The sequence below is a fragment of the Solanum verrucosum genome, unplaced genomic scaffold (assembly GCF_900185275.1).
Source record: "Solanum verrucosum unplaced genomic scaffold, falcon-dt-bn FXZP01000275.1, whole genome shotgun sequence".
In the NCBI taxonomy this organism is placed as follows: Eukaryota; Viridiplantae; Streptophyta; class Magnoliopsida; order Solanales; family Solanaceae; genus Solanum; species Solanum verrucosum.
The window spans coordinates 376,638-396,988 of record NW_026020738.1 but is presented as its reverse complement, the minus strand read 5'-3'; the positions used below and the strand labels follow the sequence as shown (position 1 = coordinate 396,988).

The 20,351-nt window shown below is 33.6% G+C and overlaps 4 protein-coding genes across 5 annotated transcripts in view; 3 read left to right on the top strand and 1 right to left on the bottom strand.

Annotated features, from left to right (window-relative positions):
* LOC125812623 (acetyl-CoA acetyltransferase, cytosolic 1-like) overlaps nt 1–20,351 on the bottom strand; it is a 220,974-nt gene that overhangs the window by 64,895 nt on the left and 135,728 nt on the right. The gene's annotated exons all lie outside the window — the stretch shown is intronic.
* LOC125812638 (uncharacterized) overlaps nt 1–20,351 on the top strand; it is a 119,755-nt gene that overhangs the window by 30,724 nt on the left and 68,680 nt on the right. The gene's annotated exons all lie outside the window — the stretch shown is intronic.
* Nucleotides 9,064–11,539, top strand: LOC125812635 (protein YELLOW LEAF 1, choloroplastic-like). Its single transcript, XM_049492126.1, has 4 exons — nt 9,064–9,167; nt 10,147–10,307; nt 10,951–11,026; nt 11,272–11,539. Exons 1-4 carry the CDS (start codon nt 9,119–9,121, stop codon nt 11,466–11,468), a joined length of 483 nt encoding a protein of 160 aa, XP_049348083.1. The 5' UTR covers nt 9,064–9,118; the 3' UTR covers nt 11,469–11,539.
* On the top strand, nt 12,970–20,282 carry LOC125812629 (shikimate kinase, chloroplastic). Its single transcript, XM_049492120.1, has 11 exons — nt 12,970–13,021; nt 14,282–14,588; nt 17,163–17,221; nt 17,646–17,700; nt 17,899–17,971; nt 18,195–18,282; nt 18,953–19,035; nt 19,141–19,270; nt 19,382–19,460; nt 19,608–19,669; nt 19,934–20,282. The coding sequence occupies exons 2-11, from the start codon at nt 14,372–14,374 to the stop codon at nt 19,988–19,990; spliced, it is 903 nt and encodes a 300-aa protein (XP_049348077.1). The 5' UTR covers nt 12,970–13,021; nt 14,282–14,371; the 3' UTR covers nt 19,991–20,282.

Sequence of the window (20,351 nt, the reverse complement as noted above, 5' to 3'; positions counted from 1 at the left end):
AAGACTATCATTTTCTCCTTCAATAGAGGAAGATGATTCAAAAGCATTTTCTAAATCTTGACGAGTTTGGATAGCATCCAGTCTAACCTCTATCACCACATTCTTTTCTTTTAACCGTATAATATCTTCTTTGAGATTATCAATCTCTTTTTTTAAATCACTAATAGTAGTAGGATAGCTTATTAATTTTCTCCTTTCAAGTAAGAGATTTTTAACCTCTGTCATGGTATATGAACCTTCCTTAGTAGGGATTTCCTCAGGAATATGATCCTTATTCTTATTAGTAGAAGTATTACTATTTTTATCAATAATTGGAGATCTTATGTCTGGATCTTTAATACTTTGTAAAAGCTCTAAAACTTGATCATTATCAATGACATTGAGACTTAATTCTTTAAATTGATCATATATCTTATAAAGATCATCTTCATCATCATCTTTTACACATGTCATTCCTTGTTGGCAAGGTGAACATTCATCTTCAGAAGTCATAAAATTTTCTTGTTGAAGAGCTTTAAGATCTTCACTTGTTGAGGACCCACTACTATTACCTTTTGATTCTGATTTGTCGGAACCAGAATTAAGCATAATCTTATAAAGAGAATCCTTTATATTATCATCTATGTCAAGGTTCTTAATCTTTTCCTTGACTCAACAATCTCTGGCATAATAGCCAAATCTTTCACATTTGTGACAAGTATCTGACTTGTTATAATTATGGCAATACTTCTTCTTTCTCTTAGAAGAGTCTCATTTTCCTTCTTCCGCTCGTCTAAGCTTCTTCTCAATTCTCTTTTTCTTCCATTTTTCATAATCCTTTTTGGAAGAATTTTTCTTTTTAGGAATATATTCCTTTTCTTTAGATTTTTGCTTAGGAACATCAAATGCGAATTGCTCGCAGAATTCTCCTAATTGTTTTCTTTCATTTAAGCGATGTTGCTTAATTTGTTGATTCAGCTTAATTTCATTACATAAAGAAAGTCCTTCCTGTACACAAGCACTTATAAGCTTTCCATAAGTGAAGTTATCATAATTAATACTGGGACTATCTCCTCGAATAGCTTTTCTGACTCTTTTTGCAAAGAGATTTGGTAGTCCATCTATAAATTTGGACTTCCAATGAGTACTATTACACTCGTGTAATTTCATTACTCTACACAAGAACACATCTTTATAATACCTAAATGATGTAAGAGTCTTACACCTTAAGTTTTGAAGTAGAGTCCTGATAGTCTCACTATTATCCGACCATCTTCCTGAGAAATGTTCTATAATATTTAGAACTAATGTATAAACTGTATTCTGAGTAACATTATCTCCTTCTTGTTTTACTGCCAACATGACTTTATCCCTTTGATCTTGGTTGAGATAATTATCCCACCAACCTTTTAATTGGCCAGTAAATCAGCAGTTATCATATCTGCAATAGTTTTATCACTATTTTTATTAGCTTTACAGATAATACTGTACATAAGCATTCTATGAACAGTTGTATAAATCTGTCGGTCGGTATAATCATCAATATTCCATTCATAGATTTCTTTACCATCATAACTATTAGTTATAATGTGTTCATGTTCTTCCAGCAAAACATCTTGTGGAGTGGGCCTAGGATAGTAAAACATTCTTTGGACTGATTTTCTAGCATATTTTTCTGATATTTTATTAATATCATCAGAAAAGTTGTTATTAACGTAACTAGGTTCTCCTTCAGAGAAGTTGTCAGCATTCATTGGTTGTACTCCTCCTCCTGTGAACCTTTTTTCTAAAAACTTTTCAAGATCTGAATATTCCTTGATCTTAAAATCTTCAATCTCAGGCGAAGGTTGCAAGCTGCTATGAGCTATTTTTTCTTTACCCTTGACTTTTGTAGGCAATAAAGATATTATCTTATCCACCTTATCATGTAAAGAAATAATATATTCACCCAAAATACTCATATAAATATTGGCGTAATTATTTTGCTTAATCATGACATTAACATGTTGTGTAGTAACTAAAGCAGTATCATTTTCAAATAATTTTGAAAAAGCATTAAAATTAACAATTTTATCATTTTTATTAATTTGAAAAGATTGTAATGGAGGGGAAATAGATTTAGTAATTTCTTCGTTACTTAACATAAAATCTCTTTCTAACATAGAGATATAGTTATGAACATGTTTACACATAAACCAAGGTACGAAAGGAACTAATTTATTAATCTTTGAATCAACAATATCTTTATAGAATTCTTCTTGGAATTCATATTGCTCATTTTTATTAAAATTCTGGAAAAACCATTTTCTAAATAGTTTTCATTTTTTTCGCTGAAAATCTTTAGCGATACTTGCTCTTGCCGGGGAACCAGGGCTAAAATCAATTTGTTTGTCAGACATCATAACAAATTTTTAAGTAGTTAATCATTTGGAAAATTCATTTTAGATTCAGTTATATCTAAATCTGAACTAGGTCTGGGAACAGGTCTAGCCATATTATCGTTATCAATTATTATATTATCGCATCTATAAGTTTCTCTAATTTGAGAGGTAGATGCCCTAGAAGGAATTTGCACAATATAATTCACAGGAGAAATATAAGAGGAATTTGATCTAGTAATTCTAGAAGACATGCTACTATTATCAATAAGCATGTTAGTCGGTTCTGCAAATCTAATTTTTACAGTTCCATCATTCAACTGTTCAATTTCAGAGACATCCATATTAATATTATTTCGGGGTTGGGTAGCGTTTTCAATAACCCATTCTTGTGGAAAATCAATTTCTTCCCACTTGATAGGTCTTCTAGTGACTACCTTAGATTTATCAAAATTAGTTTCTATAAGAATAGTTTCATTTTTAAAATCAATTACTTTGCACATAGGATTCAAAGTATGCAAACGTTTATAATATATTCTATAACAAATACAAACAACTTCAGTGTCAGATATATAATCATAACCATGAAGTTTAACATTTACTATAAGAGAACTTAATGAATTCTCATCCTGTAATGAAATCTACAAGTTAGGATATGCATTAAAATATACTGGTCCATATGCAAGACTAGTTTGAATTGTCCCTATAACAGACTTTTTCCAATTATGATTTCTACCATCTCGTAAAGCTGCTATAAAGCTTTCTGGTAGACCTCGCAAAGTAAGGGGCTTGAAAGCCACATGTACTAAACCGATATGCATAAACCGATAAATATCCCTATATGGGGCCAAATCATTATCAGATAATAATCTAAAAGTCTGATTATCACTATCAATAATTATCGTTTCTTCTGTGGTTTTGACCACTTGTTTGAGACCTAATTTCTCAAAAGTACCCATTAGATATATGATTCTAGGCGATATTTTCGGAATAATCCACTTATTAAGTAGATCCAGGTGTTGCGGTATATCATATTCTTCTTTTCTACTGTTTTTAACAAAATCAAAAGGAGCTAATAGTGCTTGCCATCTCACAAACATCTGTTTAGATACATTATGTTTACAATCTTTATTAAACATAAACTTAGTTGCTTGGCAATCAGTTTTTATTAAAAACTTTTGATTATAAAGATCGCCTTGGAATTTAAGCACACATTTTACTATAGCCAAGATTTCTTTACCATATCCGATATCTAAAGCATCTGTTTCGACTGTTTTAGCCCAATTTGGATTGGCTAGGGTTAAACAGGCAAGGGTTTTAACCTTTTCCTTTATTCGTTTGACTGCTTCAGTATGATTATCTGACCATGTCTTAGGATTATTTTTCAGCCTGTCATATAAAATAGCTGTATCTTTTGCTAATCCTTTACAAAAGGAGCAATATAATTAAAACTCCCAAGAAATCTCTGCAGTTGAGTTTTGTTAGTAATAATATCAGGTAAGTTAGAAGCAAATTCAATATTTCTATTGATAGGACTAATATTTCCTCGTTCAATGTTATGACCAAGAAACCTGACATTTGTTTTAAATAATGACATCTTAGGTTGGGATAAAACCAAGTCATTTTGAATAATTATTTTTTTAAACAATTCAAAATGTTTAAAATGAGTTTCCACATTTTTGGAAAATACTAGAATATCATCTATATAGACTATGATGAAATTACTATAAGGAATAAATATATCATTCATTATTTTCTGAAATTTTGATGGAGCATTTTTCAAACCAAATGGCATAACATTCCATTCAAACTGCCCCATTGGTACATTAAAAGCAGTTTTGAACCTGTCTAATTCAGCTATCTGAATCTACCAATAACCTGATTTCAGATCAAATTTAGAGAATATAATAGCATCATAAACTCTGTCTAATAAATCCTTCTTATTAGGGATATGATAACTGATCCATCTTAAGGCTTTATTAAGTGGTTTGTAATTTATTACCAAACGAGGCTCTCTTCTTTCTGCCATAATTATAACAAGTCAGATACTTGTCACAAATGTGAAAGATTTGGCCATTATGCCAGAGCTTGTCAAATCAAGGAAAAGATTAAGAACCTTGAAATAGATGATAATATAAAGGATTCTCTTTATAAGATTATGCTTAATTCTGGTTCCGACAAATCAGAATCGAAAGATAATAGTAGTGGATCCTCAACAAGTGAAGATCTTAAAGCTCTTCAACAAGAAATTTTTATGACTTCTGAAGATGAATGTTCACCTTGCCAACAAGGAATGATATGTGTAAAAGATGATGATGAAGATGATCTTTATAAGATATATGATCAATTTAAGGATATATAATCAAGGATTATTCAAATCTTGAAAAGTTTTTAGAAAAAAAGGTTCACAGGAGGAGGAGTACAACCAATGAATGCTGACAACTTCTCTGAAGGAGAACCTAGTTACGTTAATAACAACTTTTTTGATGATATTAATAAAATATTAGAAAAATATGCTAGAAAACCGGTCCAAAGGATATTTTACTATCCTAGGCCCACTCCACAAGATGTTTTGCTGGAAGAACATGAACACATTTACTAGAATGATAAATGATTTAACCGCAAAGTTATTGATTTCAAAAAATAAGCAAGTTAATTTTATAAAGCAAGAAATTAATAGTATTGAAGATAACATTTTACAAAATCCTAAATTACAGGAAAAAATTGCTATTTTAAGTAATCAGTTCTCTCTTGATATTTGCGGATTGCCCGAGTAAAATTGAACTATGTAATGACGTTTGTTATCCGGACAATATTGAGTTAATACTCCACCATATCCGATATCTGAAGCATCTGTTTGGATGGAATTTGAAAATGAAATAATCTTAATCAGAAACACTCTAGGCTTAATGGTACTATTGTTAATCTTAATATAATTCTAGAAATATTTTTTATTAAAATAATATTATATTATATTAATTTTCTCTTTAAAAAAAGTTTTATACTCCATATAATAAGGATATTAAAAAATAAACAATTTAATATTCAAATATTTATATTGAGATGTAAATTCAACTTAGTCATCTCTTGATGAAACTAAATAAGTCACAAGGTTCCATAAGTATAAGACTACAATAACTTATTTAAATTAATTAAAACTTTAATATGTTAGTTATTAAATATAATATATTATAATATAAAGTTCAAAACTGATATTAGTGGTCAAAACAGTCTTTTCTTCGATGAAAAGAAAATAAATGGTTTGATTTTCGAGATGAAATAAATAAGTATATCTCTAACATGAGTCGCTTTCTTTTGAAAAGAGGGGTTGTTTCCGGCTCTTCTCCTCCATGCTTCAGTTGCTAAGTATGAATTGGTATAGTTTCAAAGTTTTAAGCTCGAGCCTCACGTCACGTAACAAATGTTTTGTTTTCAAATCAGTTTCGGAGACTGGTCAGAAATCGTCTTCCTAAAAAGAACAGTCCTCGTTTGAAAAAATCAAGTTTTTAATTCCTTAGATTTCATCAAGTTTCCAGCCTGTCAGGTCAATCGTTTCAAAGGAAGAAAATAAAGGCCGAAATCAAGATGAATACTGACCCGGTAAATCACCTAACTTTGTATAGCTGAAAGTTGTCAAATCGGTCCACCAAGATAAATGATGCGTACACTTTATTGTTTTTATATCTCATTCCATGCGATTTTATTGAATATATTATTGTAATAGTATATAAGATAGCTACCACACTATTTTTAAAATATAAATAGTGAAATAAAAATAATTTTAAAAATGAACTAATATCTTAAATCAATTATGTAACAGAATTAATCGCAAATTTTATAGTGATATTATTATTCCTTACTCCACAACCAATCAAACCTTAAAATAGGGTTGTGTATTGGTTGGTTCAGTTTCGATTTTAAAATTTATCAATTTGATGTAATAATTATCAAATTGTAAATATGCTAAATCGTTATAGAACCGTTAAAATATTGATTTCAGTTATTGATTATTATCAATTCGGTTATTGATTAACGTTAAGATTTGACACACAAAAAATCACTTAGAAACAAGCAAGTGAAAAATCAAATGAATCATGCATATGAGTTGATTGATTGTATCTTGTTCAAAAGTAAACACCGACATATTATAGAAGAACAAGAGTTTGAGAGAGTCAGAAATACAAACATAAAATTGAACAATAAGTCAAGAAATTTATATACCTATATGGTATAAATATAATTTATTAATTTACTATGGACTTATAGGTTAACCCATTAAGAAAAACCCCAAATCGCGAAGAATCCTTAATCCGATAATTAAAAAAAACCCAAATCATTATCAAAATCGCCAATTCAATAATTTATTACTGATAAACTAATACAAATAACTTTTGTTGGTTTGAATTATCGATTTCGGTTCGATTTATGCAACACCCTAAAACGGGTCTTGGTATAACCCGAAATCCAAACCGACGTAGCAAATCCTCTGTAAAGCGATAAACTTCATCCAAAGCTTCAAAGTTTTTCCTCCTTTAAGAAATCCGCAATCCAACGAAAGCAAAGGATTTTCCCTTCTGTGTATCATTTTTCTTCATTATTGGGCCACTGGCAGAGTCCTTCTATTGAGTATTTGAAAAAGGTTCGTGCTTCTACTCCTTGTTTTCAGTTTTTCTTTTTTTATTCTTGTGAATTATCATTTGGATTTACTTCGTTTTGTGAAAAGATTGGATTTTTCCATTGATATAGACAAATTTGTTTTGGGGGTTTAGTGGTATTTGACTGTCTTATTGTTGTTGGGAGTAATTGCAACTTTATTTAGGAGATATTATGTAAGGTATGTGCCAGTTAATCTAAATAGGAAAAAGGTGCTGTATATTGTAGTTTAGAGTTTCTTGGCAGGAAGCAATGATGGATTTTGAACACCCTTTGTTGGTATGTATGTATAACATCTTTCGTCGTTGTGCATAAGGAGAGTGGTAGAAGATCAAGTTTGTTCTTGACATGTTATGGGGGTGAAACCGTGGGAATATTTTAGCACGGACTAGAGATTTATAGGTGCTAAATCCAAGGTAGTGGCCTGGTGGCTAATGGAGTAGGTTGAGCACTATCAAGTCTCAAATTTAATTTCAGTTGGGAGAAAAACACTAGGTGATTTCTTTCCATCTGCTCTATCCTTGGTGGATAGAGATATAGAGTTACTTGGTTCCTGTTACTAGTGGGAGGTGGTAGATATCCCATGGAATCACGAATTAGTCGAGGTGTGTGCAAGCTGGGCCAGGACACCAGGGTTATAAAAAACAAATGCATATTTTTTGGAATATGCTGGAAGTTCACAGCCAGGTAAGGCCTTTTCACATGAGTACGTCAAGGCAGATGAAAAGTAATATGATTTAAGCTTAAACTAGAGGCATATGTCTATTTGAGAATATCTCAAAACAAGTACAGGTTGCCCTGTCTTACGTCTAGCAAAGCGAGAGACACCCTACAAATCATTACAGAAAATTTTCTTATAGATGCGTTTGTAAATATATAATTGTTTTCTCTTAAAACATTAATACCAACATAATTTGAAACAGAAAGTAAAACGTTAATACCAACAAAGTCTTAGACCCAAACACACTTACAAGAGGAATTATAGACACTGTAAAATCCTGTGTAAGCTGCTAGCGTCCAGATTAGTTAACACAGTACACTCTATGCTCTAATAGGAACCATTATGAGCCTCCTTTTAAGAAGGAATACTTGGGTGGTCTCTATTTGGTTATGCAATAGAATACATGTGACATCTGATCTAAGAGACGGTTTATTTACAATTTTATAAGATAATAACATAACTTGTAACTAAGTTTCCTCTCTCAAAAAATAACTTGCAATTAAGTTTGTTATTTTCCTATGACTACTGTAGTACTATTTTTGGAGATAATGCCCTTGAAATGCATAACTATTACCTCCAAGTTGGAGGCTTGGATCTATGGAGCCGCTAATGTCTGGATAGTAGTGTATCTCAATAAATTGCACATCTCTCCTTGAGATTAACCCTTTGCTGAATAAAACGGATTTTCTGTCTCAGGCTTCCAATTAGATCTGATTTGTTTCCATATGAAGTTTAGAATTTAGGTTGAATGGTGGTTGTTTCTATGGACCAAGTTAGAAAAAGGCCTAAGAAAGACGAGTTGTTTGCTAATTTTTCCCTTATATGCATCTAATTTTGCCTTGTCGACTTTCTCGTAGTGCCCATGTTGAAGTTTGTAATGTCTTATTAAGAGAGTGGGATGGATAAAGGAAACATGAGATGATGTGGTTTGCTGTGGGCAGTTGAGATCGAGTTGGCCCTCTATGTTCATTCCCTAATTTAGTGGTATTTTTGTTACCTTTGGACAGCAAATGTAGAAATTGGTAATGGAGAAGTTTAGTTGCCTCACTGAGCATTAGCTGTACCTTCTCAAGAATAACAGTTTGCCGTAAATATATTGGCTGATTCTCCATATATGCATAAGCTTCACTGGGTTTCAAACACATGACCTAAATAACTGAATGAAGTCATAGTTTGATAGTGGACACTACCCTCCTTTCATTGGTAGTTCCATTTTGCCAACGGAGAACACTTGTAGTGTGCCAAAAGCAAGGAAGGTTTTCCATTTTCATGAAAAAACAATTTCTTTCATGGTACTGTCTTGCATGTGCAGTTATTATCCTGTATAAATTGCATGTTGAATCTCTCTTCCTTTTGATTTCAGGAAGATCCAGATTATTGCTAAGAGATGTCGTTAACTGCCAGTACCACCATGAGTGCGACTACTTTGCCAATAGGTATGTGGGTGTATATCCCTGATTGGCTTTTTTAATTGGCACGTTCACATGTTTTATGAAGGAATGTTAGCATTGCTGTTTTGAATTTTTGTAAGATGATCAAGGCCTGTTGTAATTGTAAATATTGGATACAAGTACTAACTTGATGCGATGAATATACATGTTACCTTCTCAGAAAAGGGGGATGTTAGAATTGATGTTTCCATGCAATTTGGATCACACAGGGAAAACTGTCATATTCTTGATCCTGTTATAATTAAATAGATCAGCATATCTTGCTGTTAGCTCACTGAGAAGCCTTTGCCACATTAGATGTAAGAGCATCTGAATTGCTGTGCAAGTGCTGTAGCCTGTAGGAGTTAAGACCGTCACATTAAGTAATGATCCTCTTGTCATATTGTAGTTGCTGTTCTGCATATATTATTGGACTGTATTAGCTTTCGTTTGTTTCCGTATGAAAATACCAATAGGCGTTCACCCACTCACTGTCAAATATACAACACCTTAGACAATAATAACTACAACAACTATGCCTTAATCCTAAACAAGTTGTGGTCGACTATATGAATTCTCATTGTCCATGTTACTTCATTTTAGGCTTCATGTCAAATATATAATACCTTCATACTGCAGACTGTAGAAGTGAAAATTTTGGTTTATGATCTATAGTCTAACTTGCTCGAATTTTGGTGCTATTTTCAACTCTTTGGATAAAAAGGAAAAAAATGAAAATAAAATGTTCTTCTCTTTGATTTTCTAGTTAACTTGATATGATGGTGTGTAGGTTTTGAAGTAATCTATTGATATTTTCATTTTTTTGATAATCTAATTGAACTTCACATTTAAGGTGTGACAACAATGCCATGAAGACATTTGATACTTTAAAATCCAGTGTTGGCTAAATCATTTTGAAGATTTGCTTCTTAAACCTGTAGCACATGTTATCTATGTAGTTAATCATTGGATTTTGTTGTCACAGTGAGAGCAGGGGATCAATGCCGGAAGCAATTCAAGCCAATACCATCAGTTCCTGCTGGCCTCCATCCGCTTGGCATGCAGTCTCAACTCATTAACAATAGAAGACGATTGATATGTCCTGTTCAACAAAAGCGTGCTTCAATTATATGTTCTTCTGCTCTGGTATCAGTCTCTTTTGTATTTTTTTCGTATAATTACTGCCAGTGCCTTGTTTAGCTAATTACATGCCTCTAGTGATCCTAGTGGGTCAATAGTACTTGTCATGTCTTTTATATTAATCTTGTGCAAATTTTGCTGTGAGAAGCTTCCGAGTTTCTGAATGCTACTGCAAGTAGCTGGTTTTGGGCTTACGGTATGTCTCTGTATATGTAGTTCCGCATGCCAAGCAGGTTCTGCAGTCAGCTTATTGAAATCAACTGCATTTACTAAACAAGTACCCCGAAATCAAGTTTATCAGCTCTCTATTTGCTAGTTATCGTTAATAGATATATGAATCTATAACATTTGGAGATATATCTTTTTGAGAAGGTAAAATGTGAAGATCTATTACTTGAAAGTGGTTAGACCCCCTAATACAAGCCTGATCCTAGAAAGGCTAAACGAAAATCATGGATTTACAGGCAAGACAATCGGAAATAGGAACTGATTACTAAAATGCATTGTTGTTCTTGATGCTGTTGCTACTACTACTTGCAATCGTGCATTCCACATTTGGTGCTTCCGTTCCCTACATCATTCAAGTATACTATATTGCTATTACTTATTAGCCATTTATGTTTGACCCATTCTTCTTGCATCACTGCAGAATGCGAGATGTGCTGAAGGACAGACACAGACGGTTACACGGGAATCATCAACCATTACAGTTGCACCAGTTCAAGGTAATCTCCTTTCATGCTCTTACTAGCAATTGGTAGAACAATGGATGGAAATAAAACAATTTGCTAGTAGCGTCTGCACTCTGTCCTGCCGCTATAAAAAGATCGTAGATCAGTTTAGCCCTACTTAACCAATGATGTTCAGTAAGGTTTATCAACAAAAAATCCCCAAGCTATTTTTGTACTTTATAAAGATACAGTGTGAAAAAGTTATCATTTGAATGCTGATGTGTCTGGTCTGAACGCAGGAAAGGAGAAATCTCCTGACCTGGATGATGGTGGGACTGGGTTCCCCCCTCGTGATGATGATGGAGGTGGAGGTGGAGGTGGGGGTGGCGGAGGCAATTGGAAAGGTGGGTTCTTCTTTTTCGGATTTCTTGCTTTCCTAGGCCTCTTGAAAGACCAGGAGGATGAAGGACCCTATCGGGACCAACGCAGAAGATGAAGAACCACCATAAACATATCAACATAGAAATCAAAGAGGTTTGGAAGCCCAAGAGTCGTAATGGTCTTCCCCTCATTATTCTCTAGTCATGCTTCGAGCAACGTGTAGTAGGGACAATAACCTTCTATTGGTTATGTATTTGAATGTAACATTACTTGTAGCTCATTTCTATGTTCTTAGAAATGGACATTCTTTTCAACTCTTCCTTTACCCTAGATGGTTGGATAAGTTGTTGTCATAGCTTTAATTGGTTGTATAATGCCCTACTTTCGGTTCCTTTTTGTACTCAAGGTTGTCGTCTAGTAGTCAACGAAGAGAAAACAAGACAGCCTTCTATCTATATGCTTCTGAGAGTAAAATAAATGAGATGATTGTTGTCGATAAAGTTGGGAGAAGTGAATCTCGTCTCTTTTCACTTTGTCGTACTTAGTGGTGTTATGGCCTGAGAATACACGTATGAATTGTCAACAACATCATTCAACTTCTACGAAGCTAAGAAGCAAAATCTCAACAACCACCCAAAATTATCACCTACCCATTAGGTGAATTGTGAAGTTGGTAAGGAAAATGACTCATGCAAAATTAATAAAACATTGGAGGAAATGCAAGTGCTATTGATTATTTTAAGCAAGCTGAATACACGTGTGAATTCGAGCCTTGAAAGTTGTTACAATAGATTGTTTTTGTCACATTTTTTAAAGTGCTGTCTTTTTCTAGACTTTACATGAACGCAAAATACTTTATACCTAAATTTTGTAGTGTTTAAGTTACATCACAACTAATTTTTTTTGTATAATCATCAAAACGTTGTTACAGTAAATCAGATGAACATATGTATAAAATATCCCTTAAATGTTTGGCATGAAGCTTAACTTTTTCGTTTTGTTAACTAAAATTGACTCAGAAAACTAGTTTTCAAGTTGACCCTTACCTACCTGCCCAAGTTGACATTGTTAACTTTATGCAAATGCAATACCAAATTATGCCACCACAATAATATATCTAGTATAAATATAATTTTATAAAATGAAATCTGGAGAGAATAAAGTGTACGCAACCGTTAGAAGGGAAGCTAGTAAGGGCCCAAGGTTCATTCGAACCCCCTTTTAAAGAAATATTACATTGTTTATATATGATTTTTTTTAATGTATATATAATTAATATTGAACTCCATTTCACTTTTCATGAGTTTACTTCTTCATATTTAAAACCACTTCATGACAATCTTGACTCCGTCACGATAGAGTCAAATCTAACCAAAATTAAAAAAATTGTCTATCCAAATTATTACCAATAATTTATTATGCAAAGCTTAATAAATGTGTTTTTAGTGATATTATATATTTTCATGACCCAAGAAGAAAAGAAAAAAGAAATACTATATATTTTCTTTTTCTCACAAAATTATTACCATCTCACCTAACTCATGACACCTTTATATATATAATATCCATTTTAAAACAAACACTTCACCTAACTAATCTCATAAAAAAAAATCCCATTTTTTCCCCAATCCTGTTGTTCCAATTTTCATTGCTCTTCTGCTCAAAAAGGTATGTTCTATTTTTTTTTTTAATCCTTCAATTCATAGATTGATTTAATTGAGATTTTTTTTTCTGTGCTCTGTTTTGGGTTGTAGAAGAAATTAATATTTAAGAAAATAGTGTGGGTTTTTGTTAATTCCACTACTTTTTCTTGTAAGAGGTAAAAATTTGTCCTTTTTTTGGGCTTAATTGGTTGATAAAAGAGGCTGAATTAGGGTAATTAATGGGAGTTTTATTATTTGGATTAAGCTTTTGCTGTTTAAGAAGTCAATTTTTGTGGGTAAGTTAAGAAATTTCTCAATTTTTGATGCATTGGGTATATATGTTTGCTTTAGAGTATTGAGCTGTTCAGTTGTTTAATAGTCCAAAAAGTAGAGACAAGGAAGAATCAAACTTTTTGTTTTTGGTGAAAGTGAAACTATATTACTCCTTCCATCTCGATTTATATGACATAGTTCGGATTTTGAGAGTCAGAACCTTTTCGTTTTGACCATGAATTCGGGTATACAATCTTTAAGGTTTTTGAAAAATAATTTACATATTTAGAAACTACGTAAAAAGTACTATTAGTCGCAAGAACTAACAAATTTAAAGTGCATGTGGATAAATCGCGGTCAAAGATTTTCTTATTAGTCTCTCGAAATCCAAATTAGGGCAGAGGAAGTATTGTATATCGTCAAAAATGAATGAATACAGTTCCGTTCCAATGACCAAACATAGTTGCAGTCAAGTTGATATGAAGAACAGTGTCCTTTATCTGTAATTAATATGACTTGTTCAAACTGACCCTAGACACATTTCAATAGTTTCATAGCTATACTGTGACGTTGAATAAGTAAATGCTCAGTACCAAAGCAAGAGTAAGTTGCACTTGGAAGATAGTAGCCACAATGAAGAACCACCTTTCGCTAGCCGATGTTATGTGGTGTTTCAGATTAAGGGTAAGAAATGTGGAAGACATGAAGCCAGCTACACCAATAAGGGAATAGCCATAAAGGAAAAATAGCTGAATGAGGCCAGATGGGGCAGAGTAATATTTGAGGACTAGAAACAAGCAAAGCGGAACTATAGTAGTATAACAATAGAATAAACTCGCAGACCATTTGGCTTTCATGTTTCCTGTTTGTTATTTTTACTCTTCTTTGCCTATTAGAAATTGGGTGAACAAAATCTTGACTTTTTTTTTCTTTTAAAAGTTTTATATTGCTATTTTTGGGGTAGATTTTGAGGTAATTAATTGTGAGTTCTTGGAATATCTGGATTTAGCAGGCAGCAGAAGCTTGTTGACAGTATAAAGTGCACTCTTCAGCTCTTTCTGATTTTAAAAGAATTTCTTGTGGTGTTGGTGGAGTAGAGACTATGGAGGCTAGAGTTTCGCAGAGCCTTCAGTTGCCCTCATGGATAAATTCAGATAAGGTAGTAAGGAAACCAAGTGGTTTGTTGCGTTTCTCTGAGAAGTGGAATGAAAAACCAAGGCATCGGATAGTCGTATCCTGCCATTTACAGCCTAGAAAAGCTGCACGTTCTGATAGACGAGTACAGTTGAAAGTTTCATGTTCTTCTCAAAATGTTCAAGGTATTTACTAGTTTTTCCAGTCCCGTATTCTGTAAATATTCATGATTCAATTCAGTACAAGACATTGTAGTTGTGCATTGTATGCTTGCAACATTCAGATGTGAGTATATAAACACACACATACACACATTCAGTTGAATAAAGTGGGACCAAATAGTGTGAAATGGATGTGGAGGATTCATATAACCAACCATAACTAGCTTGGGACTAAGGCTAGTAGTAGTAGTAGTTGTTGTTGTTGTTTTAGTTGTGTTTGGTATGCTTGAATCATGCAATTGATTGTTGCAGACTTCGAGTAGTTTGCATTTTTGTGGATAACGTATAGGTGAGCCTGTGCCCCGTTGTACCTATGTGTTTGAATACTGGTTGAAATATTTGAGAACACTAGTTTACTCGATGTCAAATTTCTGGTGAAATCCTAAGATCCCATCCCCCTTTGTTTCTTTTATTTTTATTTTTGTTCTTTGGATGAGAATGATGGTTGATCTGATAACTAAGATAACCTTTTATTACAAGTAGGACTTCCCCTTGAACAGCTAAATTCCATGCGGTTGAACATCTAGCTCTTTGTTACTGATGATATTCCCCTTTCTGCAACCATGTGCAACTCATTCGTATGTTTATTTTTCCTTTTCTTCCTTTCACGCCTGAAAAATGTAGACACACGAGAAGATGTCATGGTCAACCTATTTCATTTGGTAATTTCTTAGTCCAAAGAAAACAAGGGAAATATAAAACTGACTTCATGTGGGGAAATGTCGAACTTATCTATCATTCCTTCTTCTGTTTAAAATTGAAATGCATCTCATTAAAATTTTGGAGGGATAATAATGAACATGTCTTTTCTTCTTTTTCCCTGTACCTTTTAATATTCCCAATTGAACTTTGCATCCTAAGAAGCATCAGGAAAGTTGCCTGGATCAATCAATAATTTAAACTGTAAGCAACCCATTAGGCGAAGAAGGTGACAAACTAAAATTACATGCTTGTTAGTGTTAAAGTGTTCGCTCCCAATTGCTGATCATGTTGACTACATATATGCAAGTACAACAGAAGGCATCAACTGATTTTATTTGAAAACTCTCCTTCAATTGGGAGAGAACTTTTGACCGTAGCCTAGTACATGCGTCTTAAAAAGGTGCAGCCAGCTTGATTGGGGCAACACTTTCTTCTACTCTCCACACATAGGTCAAGTCATTTACTCCCTCAGACTTGAGAGCATTGAAACTAAACTTTATTTTTTCGACTGTAATTTGCTTTGTGCACTTCATGTTCTTCTTTGGTCTCATGTGCTGCCACCTTCTTGACACTCTAATTTATTGGTGGTTGCCATCTCTGCTTGAACAATTAATCACGATGCACATGAAGTTTTTTAAATCTCCAAAAACTTATTAATTGCCTTGAACTTAATTTTACTGACATCTGAGTGAAAGTAATGTTGCTTTGCACCAATTCTACCAATGCTTAACTCAGAGGAATAAATTAACACCCAGTTAAATCTACTTCAGTTGTCAGATGACAAGGTGGTAGTCTGTTAGAAAATTAGAACACAGAAGTCCTCAATAAAAGTTTGTTGACAAGTTTTTATGAACCCAAAGTTAGAACTCTAAATTAGAAGTCAACCTGCGGACGTTCTTAGGGAGAATGCTGAATAACTTAGTATTGCTGTTTATTTATGATACTCTATGTAAGGACTGAGGTGTGCCCTTTATTCCTTCTGGAATCACAAAGAAACAAGGACAAAAATGCAAATACTTTTTCTCAAAATGAATGCACTTAGAACTGATGTTAGGAATTTCACTTGAAATTTGATCCACTTGAAACATATTTGAATAGGATGCCAATCATGTTTGCCAGTATCAAATCTTATTTTTGGGAGCTTCATGTTACCTTTCAAGTTTTGTCAGCTATAAATTTCAGACATGGTTAGCTGCTTAATAGGAGCTAATCTCGCAATTAGGTTTTGTTTGTTTTTCCCCTGGGCAGTAAATATGAGTTATTTTTTCTATAATTTTATATCTGTGAAGTTCCAGTGCCCTCTCGGGTAGCAAATATTTCACCAAGGATGATTTTATCTGTACAAGCATGCTTGTAATTTTTTAAAAAGAGGGCCATGAATTTCAATATCATACTTTCGATGGGTTTCTGTACTTAAATTGTATTATATGGCTCCAAGAAGAAGTGAGTAGACTTCCAGATGCTTCCATGACATACTTAAACCTGTGGGTGGTTCTGTTTCTCCTATATAGTTGTTCAGCAAATTGCAGCACTTCCCTGTCTACCAAAGCATGTCAGCACGTTTTACGTTTTGTTTTCTTCCATGATAAATCTTGACCACCGAGGGAGAGAGAGAGAGATGGGGAGAAGGGGGCGGGGGTATTTACATTTTGTTTATTTGTATGCCCATTGTTATACCTTTCATGCATGGGTGTTTTTTGGAAGCACCTAAAACTACCTAATAGCTGGAAAGTGAAAAAATCACACAAAATTAAGGAGCAGGATAAGAAAATTCAACACTAAAACATAGTAATATGCTAATCGATTTCTTATTGAACTGTAATGTTTGTTTTATAGCTTCAGTTCTGGAATCAGGATGTTTCTCTGCATCAATTGATGAAATCGAGACATTAAAGGTATAGTAATATGTCCTTTTGCATCCTTACCTTTTTCATCCAGATAATCTAACATTTGTATCGAACTCTCATGTTTGTTCATATATTTTTCACGTTATTCAATCTCTCTGTCAATAGGAGATCTACCTTAATTGGAAACTATCAAAACGAAAAGAAAAAGAAGGGGAACATAGATAAAGAGAACACTAAGTGACTGTTGGAGAGAATTTATCATTTAGTTTCTATAAAGAATGAGAACAAGTTGCTGAATTCACTTTCCTCTCTTGTATTCTTTCCTTTTTGACTTTAACCAAAGAAGCGAAGGAAAAAAATATAGTTGCTCCTTTTCCGTCCGTTCCGTTTTCAAAAAAAGTCAAGGATAAATAAGATATCTTTTTGTGTATTGGACTGACTTCTGATAGCTTCAGTTTCATTTTAATTCCAGAATAAAGCAGAAGAGGTTGAAGAATATCTAGATGGACGATGTGTATACCTCGTTGGTCAGTTCACTTATGACTTTTCTGCTTAAATAGATACATATGAGTTTTCTTCTAAATAGATCATGGCTCATGCAAATCCTATTAGATCTTGTTTATATTTACGAGTGTTAATCTCGTTTATATTTTCGAGCCTTTTATGTAAATGCTTAGCCACTTTTGGTATCCTGTTAGATAATACAAACTTTTTCCTGATTACAGGAATGATGGGCTCCGGAAAAACAACCGTGGGCCGGATTTTGGCAGAAACACTGGGATATTCCTTTTTCGACTGGTTAGCTTAATAACATAGATTTTTTGGATTCTGTTCTCTGGAAATGGTAGATTCATGAGAAATGTTATTTCAACAGTTTGTTAGGGCTGTCCAAGTAATGATATGACTAGTGAAGCTCGAGAACCTAGCTTCCATCTTGTCATTAATATCCTTTGATACCCTATACTCCAGTTGGTTGTTTCTTCTAATAAGAGTGAGTCATTCTCTTTTTTCCTTCCTTCAGTGACAGGCTGATAGAGCAGGCTGTTGGTGGAACTACTGTAGCTGAAATTTTTGAGCTTCGTGGAGAGAACTTCTTCAGGGATAATGAGGTTAGGAGCTGCACAAATTTCTTCTTTTGCTTTATCTTGTTCTTGCTGCTACATATTGAAGTGACTGTGCTGTGTTAGACGAAGTCCTTGATTAATGAAAGGAGATACTACAATTGTGTTAATATTCTTTACTGCTTCGAAACAAACTAAAAAAAGACAAATAAATTAAAAGATATAGTTTTTTTGTTAAAAAGGGCTTTAATAATTTTATTATTACTAAAAATTTGGGCCCTTCAAATTTAGGGGCCTAAGGCGGATGCCTCATTTTTAAAGGCATTGAGCCGCCCCTGTTCATAATAACCAAAAAATACTATTAATTATATTTTGTAGGGGACATAATTTTATAAATTCCAACAAGAAATTTGGAACATTAAAAGCTCTTGTAACTTGGAATATGAGAAATTAAAATATGAAGTTGGGGACTTTTTGATATTTGCCATTTCTCGACACATTCCATCTTACATTCCTTCAGCCAACTCTGCTACTTCTTCGTTTTATCATTCATGGCCTTTTTTGGGTAGTTTTTATTTATAATAGTGAAATAAATCTAAAATATCAAATGCTACTCCATGGTGTGAACAATTTTTATTTGTGATACCATTGAGTTAATTGTTTGTTATCCCTTCATTCCTGATATTAAATGGTTTTTCATTCTATATCTTTTATTTAGACGGAGGCATTGCACAAGCTATCTTTGATGCATCGGCTTGTTGTTTCAACGGGTGGAGGTGCAGTTGTTCGTCCCATTAATTGGTACTTCAATCAGATTACATTAATGAAGTTTTTGTAACTCCTAGTTCCTGTGCTGTGGCTTTCTGGTGACATATGCTTATTTGGTGCTGTTAATGCTCTTCTCAGGAGACATATGCACAAGGGTATTAGTGTTTGGTTAGATGTTCCTTTAGAAGCTTTGGCCAAGAGAATTACTGCTGAAGGAACTAAATCTCGTCCCCTTTTACATGAAGAATCAGGAGACGTTTATGATAAGGTAGTTTTTCCTTCCAATAGGCACTTAGAATTTCCTGTTTTGATTTGTATGTCTTGCACCAAAACAGACATGCTGTGTTCTTCCTGTTAATACCTCTTTGGCTTTGCTTAGACTTTGAAGCGGTTAACTACTTTAATGGAGAAGAGGGGCGAAAATTATGCCAATGCAAGTGCCAGGGTTTCACTAGAAAGTATGAATTCCTCGTTCTTTTCTTCTTCTTGTCCATAAGTTTTACTCTTTGAGAATTAATTTTTCTTAACGAAGCATCACACATTCTTCTTCAGAATGCTACTTTTTGTGGCCTGTATGCTGATGTATATATGTTTCTTTTTTGCAGATATTGCATTGAAAAGGGAAAAAGATGTCTGCCATATTACACCTACTGAAATTACTTTAGAGGTCCGTACCCTCTCTTGGCTTTCAGCTTCTGCACTTCTTTGCATGCACGCGTGTTATTGCTCGTACATATTTCTTGACATCCTGAAAGCGATTCTCTTTTGAATTCCATCTGTGTGTGCATGTGCATCTGTGCATTTCTTGACTCTCTTTCAGTAATACTCTGTGGTGCTCATTGCTTCATATACAATGCCAATAGACCTCAAGTGTCGTGCCAAATTCAATATACTTCTGGCTAAACTACATCCATGGTGTGCATGTGTGCAGGTTCTTATACAAATTGAGAACTTCTTAAAGACACAAAAGAGCGTAGTTGTGCTATAAGGTTTTTCACTACCAATCATGTGAAGGTGGATGGTTTGGTGTTCTACTTGATCTGTGTTCTCTTGACAAGGGTACGATTTTAGGTGTTCGAGACACTTGAGGTTTTGGTAATGTTTTGTTTCTGTTATGCACTGGATATGTAATTGTACATAATCGAAACCATTTTTGGAACTGTAGTGTATCCTAAACGTCCAATTGTTGTATACTAGGAATGCAAACCCAGTAATTATTTCGTTGTCTCAAAGTTTGTGACACAAATAAATAACCAAATTTCAAGCTCCCATTTACATCACACAGATCAGCTGTTTTTCATTTAGTTTAAGCCATGTCAGTGGAAATGAAGTGGTATTTCATTTCTTTT

Coding starts and splice junctions, on each gene's coding strand:
- LOC125812635 (XM_049492126.1), top strand. CDS start 9,119: ATGTCGTTAACTGCCAGTACCACCATGAGTGCGACTACTTTGCCAATA. Junction 9,168..10,146: donor TGCGACTACTTTGCCAATAG/GTATGTGGGTGT, acceptor TTGTTGTCACAG/TGAGAGCAGGGGATCAATGC. Junction 10,308..10,950: donor TTATATGTTCTTCTGCTCTG/GTATCAGTCTCT, acceptor GCATCACTGCAG/AATGCGAGATGTGCTGAAGG.
- LOC125812629 (XM_049492120.1), top strand. CDS start 14,372: ATGGAGGCTAGAGTTTCGCAGAGCCTTCAGTTGCCCTCATGGATAAAT. Junction 19,461..19,607: donor TGCCAGGGTTTCACTAGAAA/GTATGAATTCCT, acceptor TCTTTTTTGCAG/ATATTGCATTGAAAAGGGAA. Junction 19,670..19,933: donor CTACTGAAATTACTTTAGAG/GTCCGTACCCTC, acceptor GCATGTGTGCAG/GTTCTTATACAAATTGAGAA.